This window comes from Dipodomys ordii, unplaced genomic scaffold (genome assembly GCF_000151885.1).
Source record: "Dipodomys ordii isolate 6190 unplaced genomic scaffold, Dord_2.0 Scaffold93, whole genome shotgun sequence".
Taxonomy (NCBI): domain Eukaryota; kingdom Metazoa; phylum Chordata; class Mammalia; order Rodentia; family Heteromyidae; genus Dipodomys; species Dipodomys ordii.
This window is the reverse complement of record NW_012267309.1, coordinates 2,798,592-2,815,465: the sequence shown is the minus strand read 5'-3', so window position 1 is coordinate 2,815,465 and position 16,874 is coordinate 2,798,592. Positions and strand designations below refer to the sequence as shown.

General features: G+C 44.9%; 1 protein-coding gene across 1 annotated transcript in view; it reads right to left on the bottom strand.

Annotated features, from left to right (window-relative positions):
• Ippk (inositol 1,3,4,5,6-pentakisphosphate 2-kinase) overlaps window positions 1-10,718 on the bottom strand; it is a 53,725-nt gene extending 43,007 nt beyond the window's left edge. Inside the window, exons 1-2 of the mRNA XM_013026380.1 lie at window positions 10,475-10,718; window positions 1,281-1,328 (exon numbers count right to left, since the gene is read on the bottom strand). Coding sequence (XP_012881834.1) covers window positions 1,281-1,328; window positions 10,475-10,555 — 129 coding nt within the window. The 5' untranslated portion in view covers window positions 10,556-10,718. The remainder of the gene's footprint in view (window positions 1-1,280; window positions 1,329-10,474) is intronic.
• Between the last annotated feature and the right edge of the window lie 6,156 nt (window positions 10,719-16,874).

Here is a 16,874-nt window from a genome sequence, read left to right as displayed (position 1 = left end):
CACACACACCACCCACCCAGACACACAAATATAGCAAAAAGACATAGCTTGGTGGTAGAGTACATACATAGCAGTACTCCAGTCTCAAGCCAGATGAGACATCCCAAAGGTGAAAAGCTTGAAGGGTCCAAGATGATGACTCCCGAGTGTGACAAAGGCTGGATTGGTAGAGCAGGCCTGCCCTGAGCTCATGGGGTCTTTTCAGGGCAAACCTAGAGGTACTCGCACCCAGCCTGGATTCGGGAAGGTCCCAGGACTGAATAGTCATCCTTAACGCTAGGGAAATCATTACTTGTATCAAGTGGTGCCTCCTGCACACCAAAGCATTGCAAATGTGCTACAGCTCCCACAACAGGATCTCATCACAACTCGGCCTGACAGAAAAGCCTAGAATATGCTTGGTGGCCCTGCATGGCTGTGTCACACCTTCTGACAAAAAGCCCATAAGACCAATAGGAGAATGACCACAAGTCCTGTGATCAAGCAGCTTTATTGCACTGTACTACCTACATACTACATGGAGCAAATGCTCACTGAAAAACGCTGCTTTAGTAGATGGTCCGAAGGTTCACCACCAAGACAGCAGTTGTCCATAGTGGTTCATGGTACTGTACTTGAACAACTCAGCCAAAATAAACCTGATGATCTATCTGACCTTGCCCAGTGCGACATTTAACATAATATAGACCCTCTACTAGTGCCATGCACTATTTTCACAAACACAATTCCACAGATGGGGAAACTGAGGCAGCAGAAACTGGGCAACTTGGCAAAACGAAGCCAAGACCTGGTCCTGTGTTCCTCACCACAAACTGAGCCCTCTGAGCAGGATCCAAAGGCAGAGCAAGGGCAACTCCTGCTCAGCACATGCAGATCAACCATGGTGACACCCAGTGAGTGACATGTGGTGACACACAGGTGTCATATCAGGAACGGGAGCCTACCGCTTTTTTTTTTTCCTCCTGTCATGGGGCCTGAACTCTAGGCCTGAGCACTGTCCCTCAGCTCTTCAGCTCAAGGCTAGCGCTCTACCACTTGAGCCACAGTACCACTTCTGGCTTTTTCTGCTTATGTGGTGCTGAAGAATGGAACCCAGGGCCTCATGCATGCAAGGCAAGCACTCTACCACTGAGCCACTTTCCCAGCCCCGAGCCTACCACTTTCTATACTGAATGTTTATGTCATATTGCAATTTACACAACTAGAATGCACAAGGAAAAAATTCCAAGTCTTCTTAAACAATGGCTATAATGATTGTGTGGCCATCCTGCCAATCTTACCTTCTTCCTATTTGGAGGAAACTTCAGAAAACGCAGCACCACACAGCGCTGTTGGAAAATAAAAGAAAAGTCTGATTAGTACTGGCTAACACCCAGACATGTGGTTCAACAGCTGGGCAGAAGGGGCCTAGCCATTACGGGAGCTCTCCCAGGGGAGACAAGGGTGGAGCCACTTCCAGAGAGCGTGGCACAGGGCAGCCAGGACAAGCTGTGGTCTTTGACCTAGCTACCACTCCTAGATATTTATCTTATGAAAGAGAATTAAGGAAGCTCAAACAACATTAGCAACTGTACATATGACCACATAAGATGATGTTAAGTGAAATGAACCCCAAGACAGGGACACAAGTGGTTTTTTTCTTTCTTGCTATTATTTTTAATGTACTTATCATAAACTATGTGATTTTTTTTGTTTCTTTGGTATGTCTTCCCCCACGGTATAACCCCTGTTTTCACTGTATTTGATGTTGGTGTCCTGCATCTTATGTATATACACTTTTCTAATTTGGGGAGGGGAAGGGAAATAACAAAATGCTTAAATAGGAATACAGGTTGACCCATTGTAACAATGAGATCTACAAAACACCATGTTGAAAACGAACTTTACAACTTGTTTGGAGGAGGGAGGGAGGAGTTGGGGAGGTGGGAAGGAAGGAATGGTAGGTGAAAAAGAAAGGAGGGGGTAGCAATGCTTGATAGGAAATGTACTCATTACCTTACTCATGTAACTGTAACCCCTCTGTACATTATTTTTACACTAAAAAATGTATTAAAAAACATTAGCAACTGTATGTAAGTAAACAAGTTCTTATAACGCCTAAGGAAGGTCCTAGAAATGAATGGTCAGGCCCAATTACTTTGTGAAAATGAAATTAAACACAAACTACTGAGCACTTTTCTATAGGTATACTTACACTTCAATTTTACATTTTTAAAGTAATTCTTAGCCAAGTATGGTAGTATACACCTGTCATCCTAGCACCAGGGATGCTGAAGCAGGCCTATTACAAGTTTAAGGCCAGCATGAGATACACAGCAACAAGACCTTGCCTAAATATATAATACTTACAAATAAAAATAACTAAAATTATGAAATGAAATATATGTATAAACTGTATGAAGCAGTCTGAAAGGACGTTCAGGATGAGTTTAATAGCATCTACAAGCCAAAGAATAACAATTTTTCAGTTTAATTATTCCAATGTATTAATGTTTTCATATTATACACAATAGGAAGGCATATTTTAGCTGGGAGCTGGTGGCTCATGCCTATAATACTAGCTAGAAGCTGAGGTCAGAGGATCGCAGTTCAAAGCCAGCCTAGGCAGGAGTCCGTGAGATTTTTAATCCCCAATAAACCACCAGAAAACTGGAAGTGGTGCTGTGGCTCAAGAGGTAGAGCGCTAGCCTTGAGCTGAAGAGCTGAGGGACAGAGCCCAGGCCCAGAGTTCAAGCCCCACAACCAACCAAAAAAAAGAATGCATATTTTATAGAAAGAAGAAGAATGTATGTGAGAGATACTCTAACAACATGTACAAAGGTGAGAGGCAGGAACTCTGGGGAGCACTCGAGCCACGTAGGACTGACAGTAGGTCACAATGAAGCAGGCTTAGAAAGTATTCTTGCTGGAAGTGGTCTTTTTGCTACACTGAGGCAGGAGGATCACAAGTTCAACAGTAGCCTGGGCTACACAGAGACCTTACCTCAAAAAACCAGAAAAATGTATGGGCTGGGAAGGTGGCTCAGTGGTAGAGCGCTTGCCTTGCATGCCTGAGGCCCTGGGTTCGATTCCTCAGCACCACATAAGCAAAATGAAAAAAGCCGGAAGTGGCACTGTGGCTCAAGTGGTAGAGCGCTAGCCTTGAGCTGAAGAGCTGAGGGACAGCACCCAAGCCCAGAGTTCAGGCCCCACAACTGGACCAAAAAAAAAAAAAAACCAGGAAAATTCATTTTAAAAAAGAAAAAAGGAGAGAGGAGGTAAAGGGAAGATATTCTAAAACAAAAATGCCTGAGCAATAAAAGCTCTATAGAGAGAAAAAGCACCCCTTAGCAATGCAGCTACTGCTCCTAAAACCCAGTGGTCTTGGTTGGGACTTCCTAGTCCCATTCCAGCCATTGGTTCATTTATTTAGTTTTACCTTGGTTTGGGGGAGTTTTTTTGTTTTTTGTTTTTTTGTCAGTCGTGGGGCTTGAACTCTGGGCTTTGGGCACTGTTCCTGTGCTCTTCAGCTCAAGGCGAGCACTCTACCGCTTAAGCTACAACACCACTTCCAGTTTTCTAGTGGGTTTTTTTAGAGGTAAGAGTCTCACGGACTTTCCTGCCTGAGCTGGCCTTGAACCATGACCTTCAGATCTCAGCCTCCTGAGTAGCTAGGATTACAGGCATGAGCCACTGGCGCCTGGCTTTACTTTGTTATTTTTATTTTTTTTTGGGGGGGGGTCCTGCCGTGGGGCCTGAACTCTGGGCCTGGGCGCTGTCCCTCAGCTCTTCAGCTCAAAGCTAGCGCTCTACCACTTGAGCCACAGCATCACTTCCAGCTTTTTTCTTTTTGCTTATGTGGTGCTGAGGAATCGAACCCAGGGCCTCATGCATGCAAGGCAAGTATTCTACCACTGAGCCACCCTCCCAGCCCCTACTTTGTTATTTTTAAGAGACAGGGTTTCCCTATGTTTTCATGCTAACCTCAAACTCCTTAGTACAGTAAACCTTCTGCCTCAGCTCCCCAAGTGCTGGAACTCCATGGATGGACTGTATGCCACTACCGGCCTTGCTTCCCCTACTTATTGAGGTCCCACTTCCAGTCAGTGCCAAGTGCTTGGTACACTGCTGGACAGCTACACTTCCTAAAATGAACCCTAGACTGGTCGCTGAGGTCCATGGCACACAACAAAGGTCAAGGTCATATGGGTCATATGGAACAGAGCTTAGAGGTGTGTCCAAATCCTAGACTAATGTCTCCACCTTTCTAGTTGTCAGGCTCCTAGTGACTGCTGAGGTTCCAGTTCGGGAGTTGAGAGTACTGGCTAGAGAGCTGGTTCCCAACAGAGAGTATAGACAAAGGCCTTGCGAGGCCTTCTTGGACCACCCTCAAGTGGGTCCTCAGCCACCACCACATCCATGTACAGCAACTCAGCTTCCGTATTACCCACAGGAAGTCTCCTTTCCCTTCCCATTAAAGAGCTAAAACTAGCTGAGCAAATCTAAATGTAGCAATGTGTACACATCAAGAGAAATGCTTCCTCCACCCACTCCTTTATCATCCAAAAACTGTCACCAGAAACCCAATTACCACTCCCACAACTGCAGGGTGAGCTTTAAAGGTCAATCTAAATATCAGCACTCAGGATACTCTCAGGTTTGCCTGTCCCATATGACCTGTGCCAACCAGTCAGTACCAACTGCTTCTATCAGAGGAATAACTGGGCTGGGCTGGCTAGAGGGGTGTGGTAATTGGCTAATGCCAGACAAAAGCCCATCAAGGAAATTGCCTGGCAAACTCATGCTGACAGTATAAAGCAGGTGAAAAATCAACTCTCATTAGCCAACTCTCATTAGCCAAAAGATACATGAGTCCAAGAGGGACCCTAAGGTGGAAAGTCCAAAATAGAAATAGATAAACAGGATTTCTACCTACCCAACAAAGGCAACAAGTCATTAAGATTGGAAGGAAGGGCACCAAAGTATTAACAGAACTTATTTTCTAAGTGGGGAAGTGTTGGGGGAGTTTTACTTTCTTCCTTCTACTAGTCTTTACTAGTAGAAGGGCAGATAAAGGACGAAATATTTCATATTAAATAAAAGTAAAAGGCCACAAAAAACCAATACATTAAAAGGGACACCTGCTGATATGAAGCCTGAGGGAATGTTAGCTTTCAATTATTGTAACAAAATACCTGAGAAAATCAACTTAAAAAGAGAAAGGTTTATTTTGGTTCAGGTTCATAGGTATCTGTGCTAGACTTGCTTGGCCCTGTTGCTTTGGGGCCTGCGGCGACAAAGCACATTTACAGGGTACATGGCAGAGGAAGCCTGTTCACCTCAGGCAGCTGGGAAACATCACTCCCACAAGTCCCAGAACAACACCCCAGGCACCCACACAATTTGCAGAAAGGATCTGAGCTCTCCTTAGAATCTCAAACAGAACAAGGGGAAATGAGCAGTTCTCCTCATGCTTTTAGTAAACATTCTTTGTTTGCAGGTCAATTAAATGGTAAAGAATTTCATGTCACCTCTATCAATAAAGAAAAACATTTACACATTAAGTATGGAAATATCACAATGAAACTCCTCTTCTCTGTATATTATACACTAATCTTTATTATTATTAATCTTTGTTATTATAGAGGTGATATACAGAGAAATTACAATTACATGAATCAGGTAATGAGTGCATTTCCTTTCCTAAGTGTCTTCTGTTCCCTCATTCTTTCCCAGTCCCTCCCTCCTGTCTCCACCCATGCGTTTCAATAGTTTACTTTCATCAATGTCCAGTGACTTCCATTGCTGCACTTTTTCACTTTTTTTCCCTTGAGTTATGTACCCTACCCCCGTAACCTCCCCCGAAGATATACACATGAATATACCATAATGTAAAGACAGAATCATCAAAAACTAAAAACTTTAAAAAACTTTTTTTTAAAAAGTCTCTTGTTTCCATATCTTGGTGTTTATTTCAGTGTGTGTATTATTTTATATAAATATGAAGAGGCACTTAGCCATTGTGCCCTTGTGTTTCTCCCCTAAGAATATCCTCTTTTGGTCTCACTGTGTGTGAGTATCTAGAATCCTGTATAATTTGTCATATCCCAATGCAGTTTAGATCTAATTTCTGCATATGAGAGAGAACATGCGCCGTTTGTCTCTCTGAGCTTACCTCACTTAACATGATTTGTTCTAGTTCCATCCACTTCCCTGCAAATGACATTATTTTATTCTAATGGCTGTGTAAAATTCCATTGTGTATAGGTACCTACCACATTTTTGGGATCCACTCATCTATTGTGGGGCATCTAGACTGTTTTCTTATCTTTTATTGTGAATTTGTACAGAAATGAACGTGGATATGCAGGTGTCTTTATCATATTCTGGCTCATGATGTTCAGGGTAGATGCCCAGGAGTGGTATGACTGGGTCATAGGGAAGGTCTATGTTTAGTTTTATATATACCCTGTTTTTTTAAGAAAGGAAAACATGGTCAAATATATTGTTTACAACTATAAAAACAGAACAAGGAAATCTGAATTAGTGGAAGAGAGAGTGATGGAGGTGAGAGTGATTAGAATGTATCATAAACATGTGTTAGAATGTTATCAATGAAGTCCCCTCTGTGTAACTGAAGCAAGCTCTTTATGTGAGTGTATATGTGTGTGAGAGAGAGAGAGAGAGAGATTGATTGATTGATTGATTGATTGATTGGGGGAGGAGGGTCCCCTGGGGCTTCAACTCATAGCCTAAGCGCTGTCCCTGGGCATTTTTGCTTAAGGCTAATGCTTTACCACTTGAGCCACTGCTCCACTTCCAGTTGAGTTTTTTGTTTTTATTTTTGTTTTGGGAAGGTGGGAAGTAGTAAATTGGAGAAAAGAGTCTCATAGACTTTCATCTTGCTTACACTGGCTTTGAACTGTGATCCTGAGATCTCAAGTCTCCTGAATAGCTAACATTACAGGCATAAGCCACTGGCACCTAGATAAAGTAAACTCTTTTAATGATTAATTTTAAGAAGAAAAAAAAATGGTAGCTTTAATGTTCTACCCTGAGGACAATGTAACCTATGGGGTTCAGTGTCCTGGATACCTGAGATTGAACAACAAACTTTCACAAGTCAACTCAAGAGCCAAACGTAACAGGCAGAGGTGGAGACAAGTGCCGACACCTGGGAAAGAAGGCAGCTACAGTGGTAATAGGTTCCAAGAACCTATGATGTGGTGCTATGTCCTCAGACATCTCCTCATGGGAGCCTTGGACTCCAGAAAGCCATAAGAGGCAGTACAGTAGTCTATCAAGCTTATCAGAGAATCTGTATCAGATAGGCAGAGGAACCTGAGGTATTATATCTGGGAAATGAACACACTACATAGCTATCTCAAACTAAGAGAGAACTTAGCCCAATGATTAACACTGAAACCATCTGGGGCTGCCTCTAAGAATAGGGGTTGTGGAAAGCTGACTACAACCTGCCAGGGACACTGCTAAAATGCCTCTCTGTGAGCTGGTCTGCTGTTTATCTTTCTGCTCATCCCAGCACACCCCAGTCCCCTCCTGGAGCTCACAGGCAACATCTGCATCCCCAAGTCCCAACTCTTTCTTTCTCTCAGTCCCAGTTTACCCATGGCAAGGGCATCACCATGCTCCAGTGGCCAATCCAGATGCCCCCACCTAGCCCCTTGCCCCCTGTAGGATGGCAGTGTGCTTGTGTATCAGGTGCTGCTTAGAAGGGAGGGCATACAGGGGCCCTTTCTAAGGGCTTCTCAACTCTGAGAGTGACTGTGATCTCACAGAAAAAATTAGCAGCTTCCTATGTGATAAGACTTGGCAAAGGAGTAGAAGGTCTGGGAAGCTGAGAAGAGGGGTGTACCTGCTTCCACACTTGACTCCCTAAGTAGAAGAAAGCCAGGCGCCGGTGGCTCACACCTATAATCCTAGCTACTCAGGAGGCTGAGATCTGAGGATCGTGGTTCAAAGCCAGCCCAGGCAGGAAAGTAAGTGAACCTCTTATCTCCAATAAACCACCAGAAAACTGGAAGTGGCGCTGTAGCTCAAGTGGTAGAGTGCTAGCCTTGAGCTGAAGAGCTGAGGGACAACGCCCAGGCCCAGAGTTCAAGCCCCACGAACGACCCAAAAAAAAAAAAGAAGTAGAAGAGCCATGAACATACCCAGTGTCCAAGAAGTGTCTCACTCAACTACTCTCTACCCCATTCCCATATGTATCTTCTCTCCTTGGACACAATTGCCCCTGAAAAACTGCCTTCCTGGGGCTTCCTCTATCCTCCTTGGTATACAACCTGAGAAAACATGCCAGTAGGCATACACACTCAAGGCCCACGCAATTGCAAAGGCTTCCAGCTGTTCAACACTCAGCACAATACAGTTTATCTATTATCAGCTACAGGTGTGAAACAATTCTTTATGAGACTTTGCAGTGATAAACTTCCATTTCAAATGGTGAACTAAAACCACCACCAAGCGGGAATGCATTTTTGTTGGTTTTGGTGCTGATGCTGGGGCATGAACTCAGGGCCTTGTGCCTCATGCTTCACTTTCTCCTTCAAGGCTGATGCCCTACCACATGAGCCCCAGCTTCACTTCTGGGTTTTTGCTATTTAATTGTTAATAAAAATTCTCAGGAATAGCAACAGGGCTGACTTCAAACTTCAGTTCCCCAAATCTTAGCTAGAATTACAGGTGTGAACCACCAAGACCCAGCCAAAAAAAGAGCAAATTTAATTCAAAACAAGTAATAAGGGCTAGGGAATAGAGTTCAGTACTAGAGCACTTACCTAGTGTGCTTGAGGCCCTGGGTTTAAGCCCCAGCAAAGTAGCAGTAATACTAATAGTAGGAGTAATAATAATAGCAGCATGGGTCCAGGACAGCCTGATGGCTCAAAGTTTTAAACTGTAAAAATAAAAGAAACATTGGGCTCGGAAGGTGGCTCAGTGGTAGAGTGCTTGCCTTGCATGCATGAGGCCCTGGGTTCAATTCCTCAGCACCACATAAGCAGAAAAAGCCAGAAGTGGAGCTGTGGTTCAAGTGGTAGAGTGCTAGCCTTGAGCTGAAGAGCTGAGGGACAGCGCCCAGGCCCAGAGCTCAGGCCCCATGACTGGCATAAATATATATATATACAACTAGAATGATTGGAACTATGGTGAGCAGCCATCCTGGGACAGGCTAGGCTGCCCTGAAGAGGCCTGCTCAGGGAAGGGAGTAGATTATGTGACTACTGGAAATGTAGAGAGGGTGAGAACAATCAAATGCTAGTCTGTCAAAGCCTCTGCTCTTTCAACACTAAATGTCTTTTTGCTCCAATCTGGAAGTTTCATTAGCTCCTAATAAAAGCCTTACATTAGCCTTGTTCATTATAAATTCACCCAAAATCTTAGTGGAGCCTGATTGATTTCTTTAGTTCCCTGCCTGTACTTAATGGTTACTAAAGCACAAAGGAAGAACCTATGAGCCAGTTTACACAATAGCTTAACAACTACATTACCTGTGCATCCCTGAAGAGCTGTTGGAAAGGGGCAGGGCTTTCATCTCTAATTCTACAAGAATCACCAGTTCAAGGGGATGATAGTTATCACTTGCCAAACATAACGTACCCACTGATATTTTAGGCAATTCTACCAAGTGCATTCTAATCCTCACTCCATTTTTCAAATGCAGTCACTGAATTGAGCCTCCACTAATCCGTGGTAGAACCAGGAATCATCCCAGCTCCCTTTGCTTCTAACTCAATCTAACCACTCCCTCTGTGACAGTCCTTCCCTCCTACTCCCCCAGCCCACCACATTCCTGAGAGGTTGTATCAGACTGCAAGACCTCAAAAGAAATCTAGGGCTGCACACAAATCCACATGCTCCTTCCTCTTCTTGGGTTCACCTCCATGGGAGTCATTGAAGTTTCTCAAAGTCTTATCCCATTAAATTAAAAAGGGGAAACCCTATATTTTGCAAAGATTCCGGGGGCGAGGCTGTGGGCAGGGCCCCGTTATTATTAACAACAGGAGCCGAGAGAACAGCAGTTCCGTGGTCGGAGCGACAGCATCTCCAGCACTTCCCCCAGTGCTGCCTGGACCCTGGTCCTTTCAGTCCACCGCGGCCTGACAGGCGAGCACCGGGGAGGCGGCTGTACGACAAGAGGTCGCGTGGCACCGACGGGGCGTGGAAGGGGGAGATCAGAACCGACCCTGGGATGTGGGAGAGCACGGGGGGAGGGGATAGAGGACCGAAGAGTGAGGAGGGCTCTAGGAGGGACGGAGGACCAATGGGAAAATAGGGCACTAAGTGGAAGACGGGACAGCGGACCGAGCACAGGGGTGGGGGCAAGCAGAGGAAGAGGGATGGTTACTAAGGGATAGTGGGGAATTAACGGGGAATGTTACTGGAGTGAAGCCGACCTAGGCTAAGAAGGTGGGGGGAGAACCCACGGACCCGGCATGTCGGGTGAGGCCCGGAACCACACCGCCCGACAGCCGCTCACCTGCGCGTGAGCCACCACCAGGCTCTTGTTGCCTTCGCCGTGATACCTCCATTCATTCTCATCCATCTTCCCCTCTTCCATGCCCCGGCGCAGCCCTGGAGCCTCACTGGCCAGGACGCGGGGATGCGAGCTGGGGGCCGCCCGCCTCGCCGGGGTGCAGCCGCCGAGACCTGGAAAGCAGCGCCTGTCAGCCGCCCACTGCGCTCTACTCCGCCTGGGCGACTGGTAGGCGCGGGCCGCCGGAAGCCACGCCCCCAGGGGCTGCCATGGCCGAACCGGGCAACTTCCGGGTTCCCACCCACTTCACCTCCATTGACCGTGGCGGTAGATGGGCGGGAGGTCATCTTAGGTGCTGGCAGAGTGACTCACTTCCGGTGCGCGGTCCCGGGAATCGGAAGGGAGGTTTCCGGACTTGGCGCCGGATGTGAGGCCGACGGGAGGACCCGGCGGCTGCTCGGCGCCCGGCGCTGGTGGGAGGTGTGCGGTATCGACGACCGACAATCTTGGGTCCCGGGCTGCCCAGCCGGGCGATCGCAGCGAGATGCTAGGATAGAAGTTGACTCTTCGCAATCTCGTGAAGCAGAGCCACGCCAGGTCCAAGGAAATAAACCTAGTGTAGACTCTCCGCGCGGGGAAACGGGACCCGCGGGCGAGGCGAGGGTTCCTGTCGGGATGCTTTGGCCGGGGGACCCTCTAGTGATTCAGACGGGAAGCGAGACTCGCACGTCGGTGAGCCGGAGACTCAGGGGCCTCCATTTACCTAACTGGTTCGGGAAAGAAGAATGCATGGGATCAGCTTTCCGGAACCCTCCGCCTCAGGACCACTTTATTGCTCTTAAAAGCTAAGGAGCGCAAAGGCTTTTGCTGATGTAGGTTATGGCTTCCAGTAGTATATTCTTAGTTAAAGCGAACTATTTGAAAACATTTTCCATTTAAAAATAAGCACCTAAACCTGGCGTTGATGACACATCTGTTAATCCTAGCTACTCAGGAAAGTACTGAGACTCTTATCTCCAATTAAGCCACAGAAAAGACGGAAGTGGAACTGTGGCAGAGCGCTAAGCTTGAGAAAAAAAAAAAAAAGGACATCGCCCAGCCCCTGAGTTTAAGCCTCACAATCTGAAACACACTTAGCAGTGTGTCCTGTCTGTGCTGGTACTGGGGCTTGAACCTAAGCTAAGGCCTGGGTGCTCTCCCATAGTCTTTTTGACCAAGGCTGGCCCTTGAGTCATACCTCCCAATTGTGCCTTTTGCTTTTTCCTTTGTTTTTTACTGCTTAACTGAATATGAGTCTCATGGACTTTCTTCTCAGAGTGATTTGGAACCTCAAGTCTCAGCCCTCTTGAGTAGCTAGGAATCCAGGCATGAGCCTCTAGGGCCCAATTTCACGTATATTTTAATAGCTATAACACACAAGAAAAAGAAAAGCCGGGAGCCGGTGGCTCATGCATGTAATCCTAGCTACTCAGGAGGCTGAGGTCTGAGAAGCACGGTTCAAAGCCAGCCCAGGCAGGAAAGTCCATGAGACTCTTATCTCCAATAAACCACTAGAAAACCAGGAGTAGCCCTGTGACTCAAGCTGTGACTCAAGCGGTAGAACGCTCACCTTGAGCTGAAGAGCACAGGGACAGCGCCCAAGCCCAGAGTTCAAGCCTCACGACCAACCAAAAAAAGAAAAAGAAAACAGTTTTACATTGCAACTCTTCAAAGCTCTGGCTTAATAAGACATCACTCTCACATTTGCTCCTGCATTCGCTGAATATTGCTGCAGTACTGAATATTGCTTTAGTTAATGTGTATCAACAAAATTTAGCCTATTGTAGGTATATGGTTCATAAAAGAACAGGATCAAACTTTGAGAAAGACTAACTTGGAGTACCACTGGGCACCTGGCCAAGCTTTGGGAATAGTGAAGTGAGGCCAGTGAGTCAGCAGAGTGAACTGACAGCTTTAAGCATCTTTTTCCCCATCAACACTTAGACCCACAGGGGAGGTATTGGGAGGTTGTTGAAGATCTCTCCAGGAATGGTTGAAAAATAGAAATAGCCACCCCTGTAAGTAAGTAGATGTGTGTGTGTGTGTGAGAGAGAGAGAGAGAGAGAGAGAAGGCAGGTACACACTGATTAGATGATCTTAGAGATCACAAAATCCAGGCCTTCCCACACCCTATAAGGCAAGGTGATCCTGAATATAGCTGAGATTGTGTTTGTCTGCTCCCTCAGAAAGTGTGAGGTTCCTGAGAGTTGTGTGTGGTCAGAATCAACACTACAGTAAAAAAAAATTACAATATTTCCAGGCTGGGAAGGTAGCTCAGTGGTAGAGCACTTGCCTTGCATGCATGAGGCCCTGGGTTCAATTCCTCAGCACCGCATAAGCAGAAAAAGCCAGAAGTGGTGTTGTGGCTCACGTGGTAGAGTGCTAACTTTGAACTGAAGAGCTGAGGGACAGCGCCCAAGCCCAGAATTCAGGCCCCACAGCAGACAAAAAAAAAAAAAAAATTACAATATTTCCTTGAGGAAACCTTGAAACTGGGAACTTGTGAATTGACTTTTTGGTGGGGGAGGTGGAGTGTAGTATCACTGACACTACTTAGAATTAGCACTATCTGATGATTGTAAAAGGATTGCATTGTGATTTTCTGATTGATTTTAAATTCACTTACAGATAGTGCTCACATAAATCCTCCTCACCTTGATACATACACCACTTACAGAGTTAGAATCTTTTCTGTAAAATTGGTTACTAGACATAAGCATCACCATTTTAAGTGTAGCCACCATCTTACAAGAAAACTTAATTAAGCCACATTTTGTTAATATGAATTGTTTTTCTAGAGGCTGGAGGCATGACTCAAGTGGTAGAGTGCCAGCTGAGGAAGAACTGCTTTTCTGACAAGTTCCAGCTTAGGCCAGGTTCCACAAATTTAGTTGGTTGCTCAGATAAGCATTTAACCACTTTCAAACTAGTCAATCACAATAACGTGAACTTAAGTGCTGACCAATCAAAGCAAGGGGCAGTAACTCAGATAACCTGAGTGGGCTGCCCACTTGCTTACTTAGCTTCCTATCTGGTATGCCCTTCTATAGAAGTGAAGTCTTGCTTTACCAATCCTGTCAAGTTGGTGTCTTTATTTCTATATGACACCTCAAAATCCTGAGACATTTCCAACACATTAGATACTAAGAAATAAACTCAGAAATGTGGTAGAGTAAGATTGGGGAAAGTAGGTGCAGAGGAAAACAGTTTCATCTGAAAAGGTTGTAAGAAGGAAAGAACAGTGAGCAAGGTACCTGCTCTGGCTTCACACTGCCTTCTTGAAATAACACCAACCAAGAGGTTTGTTTGTTTGAAGGGAAGTGCCTTTCCTCTTTTCCACTTAAGTCATCTGACTTAAATGAACTCATCACTATACTCAAAGCTAGACTTGTGGCCTTGACCTGAGGAATCAGAAATTACATTTCCTGGGAATTGCATCAGCCCTGTGGCTAGTTCTTGAGGCACAATGGGCTCCTGATAAAGTTCAATTTAAAAGAGAAAGGGGAGAAACATACTCAGCTGGGCAATGGAAGGTCACATTAACCTGTGTGGCCAGCAGTGACGTGAGCAGTACATGTAACAGGAGAACAACTAGGAAACAGAAAGGACAGGTACACCATTCTACAAATTGATTTTAAGTTTCTGAAAGCTATCTTGAAGCCCTAACTCCCAATGGTATTTGAAAGTGGGCCTTTTTGAAGGTCAGAGTACAGCCCCTATGATGACATTAGTGCCTCAAGTAGTAGAATGCCTGTCCTGCAATCTTGAGACCTTGAGTTCAAGCCCCAGTATGGTGGGGTGGGGGGAGAAGAGAGAGAGGGATCAGTTTATTCTCTCTACCATGTAAAGATACAGCAAGAAAGCTGCCCTCATCAGAACATGACCATGGCTTGGTGGAGTCTTGATATAACCACAGACAAAAGAGTTGGGTGGTAAAATACATTGCTGTGACTATCTTTGAAAATACCATTTATCTGGGTGCTGGTGGTTCATGCCTATAATCCCAGCTATTCAGGAGAATGAGATCTGAGGGCCCCAGTTTGAAACCAGCCTGGAAAGAAAATACATGAGTCTCTTACCTCCAATGTAGCTAAAGGTTGGAAGTAGAGCTGTGGCTCAAGTGGAAGAGCACTTGCCTTGAGAGAAAAAGCTCATTCAAAGCCCAAGGCCCTGAGTTCAAGCTGAAGGAAGAAAGGAAGGAGGAAAGGAGAGAGGAAGAAACTTAAAAACGTTGATAGTAAAGTTATAAAATCTAGAATTGAGTTCATAGTAATCTATCAATGTAGATTTTAGTTTTGGCAACGCTTTGTGGGTTATTGCTTTTGGAGAAGCTAGTAAAGGATATTTGGAAATTTTAAAACAGTTACATAATAGAAATTTTATTTACAAAAAATAATTGTTTAGCTTCCTTAATTATTAACAATTGAAATAATGAAATCAAGACAAAATGTCTTAGGTGGTGCTTGCTATGGATAGCAAAAAGGGGCAGATACACACCTCTGCCCACCATTAGTGGGAATAGAGGAATATTGTATTGGAGTTCAGCCTGGCTATATTATTAAAAGCTAATCAGCTCATCTCAATCAACTCATTAGTTTCACATTTATAAATTTAGCCTACAAAACTCCCCTAGCTGCTCAGAGATAAGTAAAGGGTTTTCATACAGAAACAGTGATAGCCCAATGAGCTCCCTTCCCATAGCTTAGTACATTCCTTCCTCTTTCTACAGCTTAGCATGTTCCCTTCCTAGGCAACACTAGGCCCATTTAGTAAAGGTGGTAAATAATCAGCCTCCAACCCCTTTACCTTGGGATGGCACTTCTCTGGGGCAGCTACCACCATATAAGGCAACAAGAGCCCCTTAGAGTGACCTTCAGGTCTGGGCAGCTGCAGGGTACCTTATCTACTATTTGGGCAGCAGCCATAAATCCTAGTCTGCCATGATGAAGCCCCTAGCGCCCATGTCCACATCAGGGGCTCCGCCTCCTAGCCCCTCCTAAGCCTCCTAGGTTATATAGGTCACCCCAGACAAATAGCCAGCGCTTCTTCTCGCTTCTGCCTTGTGAAAAGGTCTTGCGGGCCCCTTTCCCAGCAATAAACCTTTCTTTGTCCTCTGTACCTGGATGTCTGCGTAGTTTTCTGGCAAAGTCCAAATAATCTAACAAACAGGAAGTGTAATGGATAGAACTTGATCCCCAAATTGAGACACCTCAGTCTGGCCCAGACAGGAATTAGCCCACCTCAGTAAGAGGTGGCTCTGCACTTTGTGTCCTAACAAGTTCCCAAGTAAGTCTTGGAATCCCTCAATTATGATATAGCTAGAGACATAGAAACAAGGAGATAGAGATAGACTGCTAGAATTAGTAAACCAAAACCTATTCTGTATTGACCTGAAAGATGTCAAGGGCTATGCTTAAGCAAATCAAACATATAATTGAGTAGATGTTTATATGAATATGTGTGTGAAAATATGCATGCATATGCATAAATGCAAAGAAAAAATAATATAAACTCTTTCCTTGGAAAAATAGGTAAAACTACAGGAGAAACTGTAATTTCCTCTTACATTTATATATTGTTGACTCTTTGACAGAATACATTCATGTACCTTCCTCCCATGTCCACTAGAGATGAAACTCAAGGCTTCACACATACTAAGTAAATGTTCTACAACTTAGCTCTACCAAATGCACATACTATTTCTGAAATAAAATCCCATTAAATGAATACATTAAACAAATGAAGATCTGTCTTCATTTAAGAAAGATAAAAAATTATAGAAAAAGCTGGGCACCAGTGGCTCACTCCTGTAATCCTAGCTACTCAGGAGGCTGAGATCTGAGGATCATGGTTCAAAGCCAGCCTGGGCAGAAAAGTCTGTGAGACTCTTAATCTCCAATAAAACACTAGAAAACCAGAAGTGGCGCTGTGGCTCAAGTAGTGGAGTGCTCTCCTTGAGCTGAAGAGCACAGGGACAGCACCCAGGCCCAGAGTTCAAGCCCCATGACTGACCAAAAAAAAAAAATTATAGAAAATATTTATGAAAATACATAAATTTTTAAGAGTAATGTATGTTGTTAAATACAGGAACAGCTGTTTATGTTTGAATAGGAAAAACACTGAAGAAATGTGTGTGTGTGTGTGTGTGTGTGTGTGTGTGTGTGTGTGTGTGTGTGTGTGTGTGTTGTCAGTAATTAGGCTTGAACTCAGGGCCTGGGCACTTACCTGAATTCTTTTGCTCAAGGCTAGCACTGAACCTCTTTGAAACTCAGTGCCATTTCCAATTTTCTGCTGCTTAATTTAAGAGATGAGTTCCGTGGACTTTCCTGCCTGCACTGGCTTTGAACATCAATCCTCAGATCTC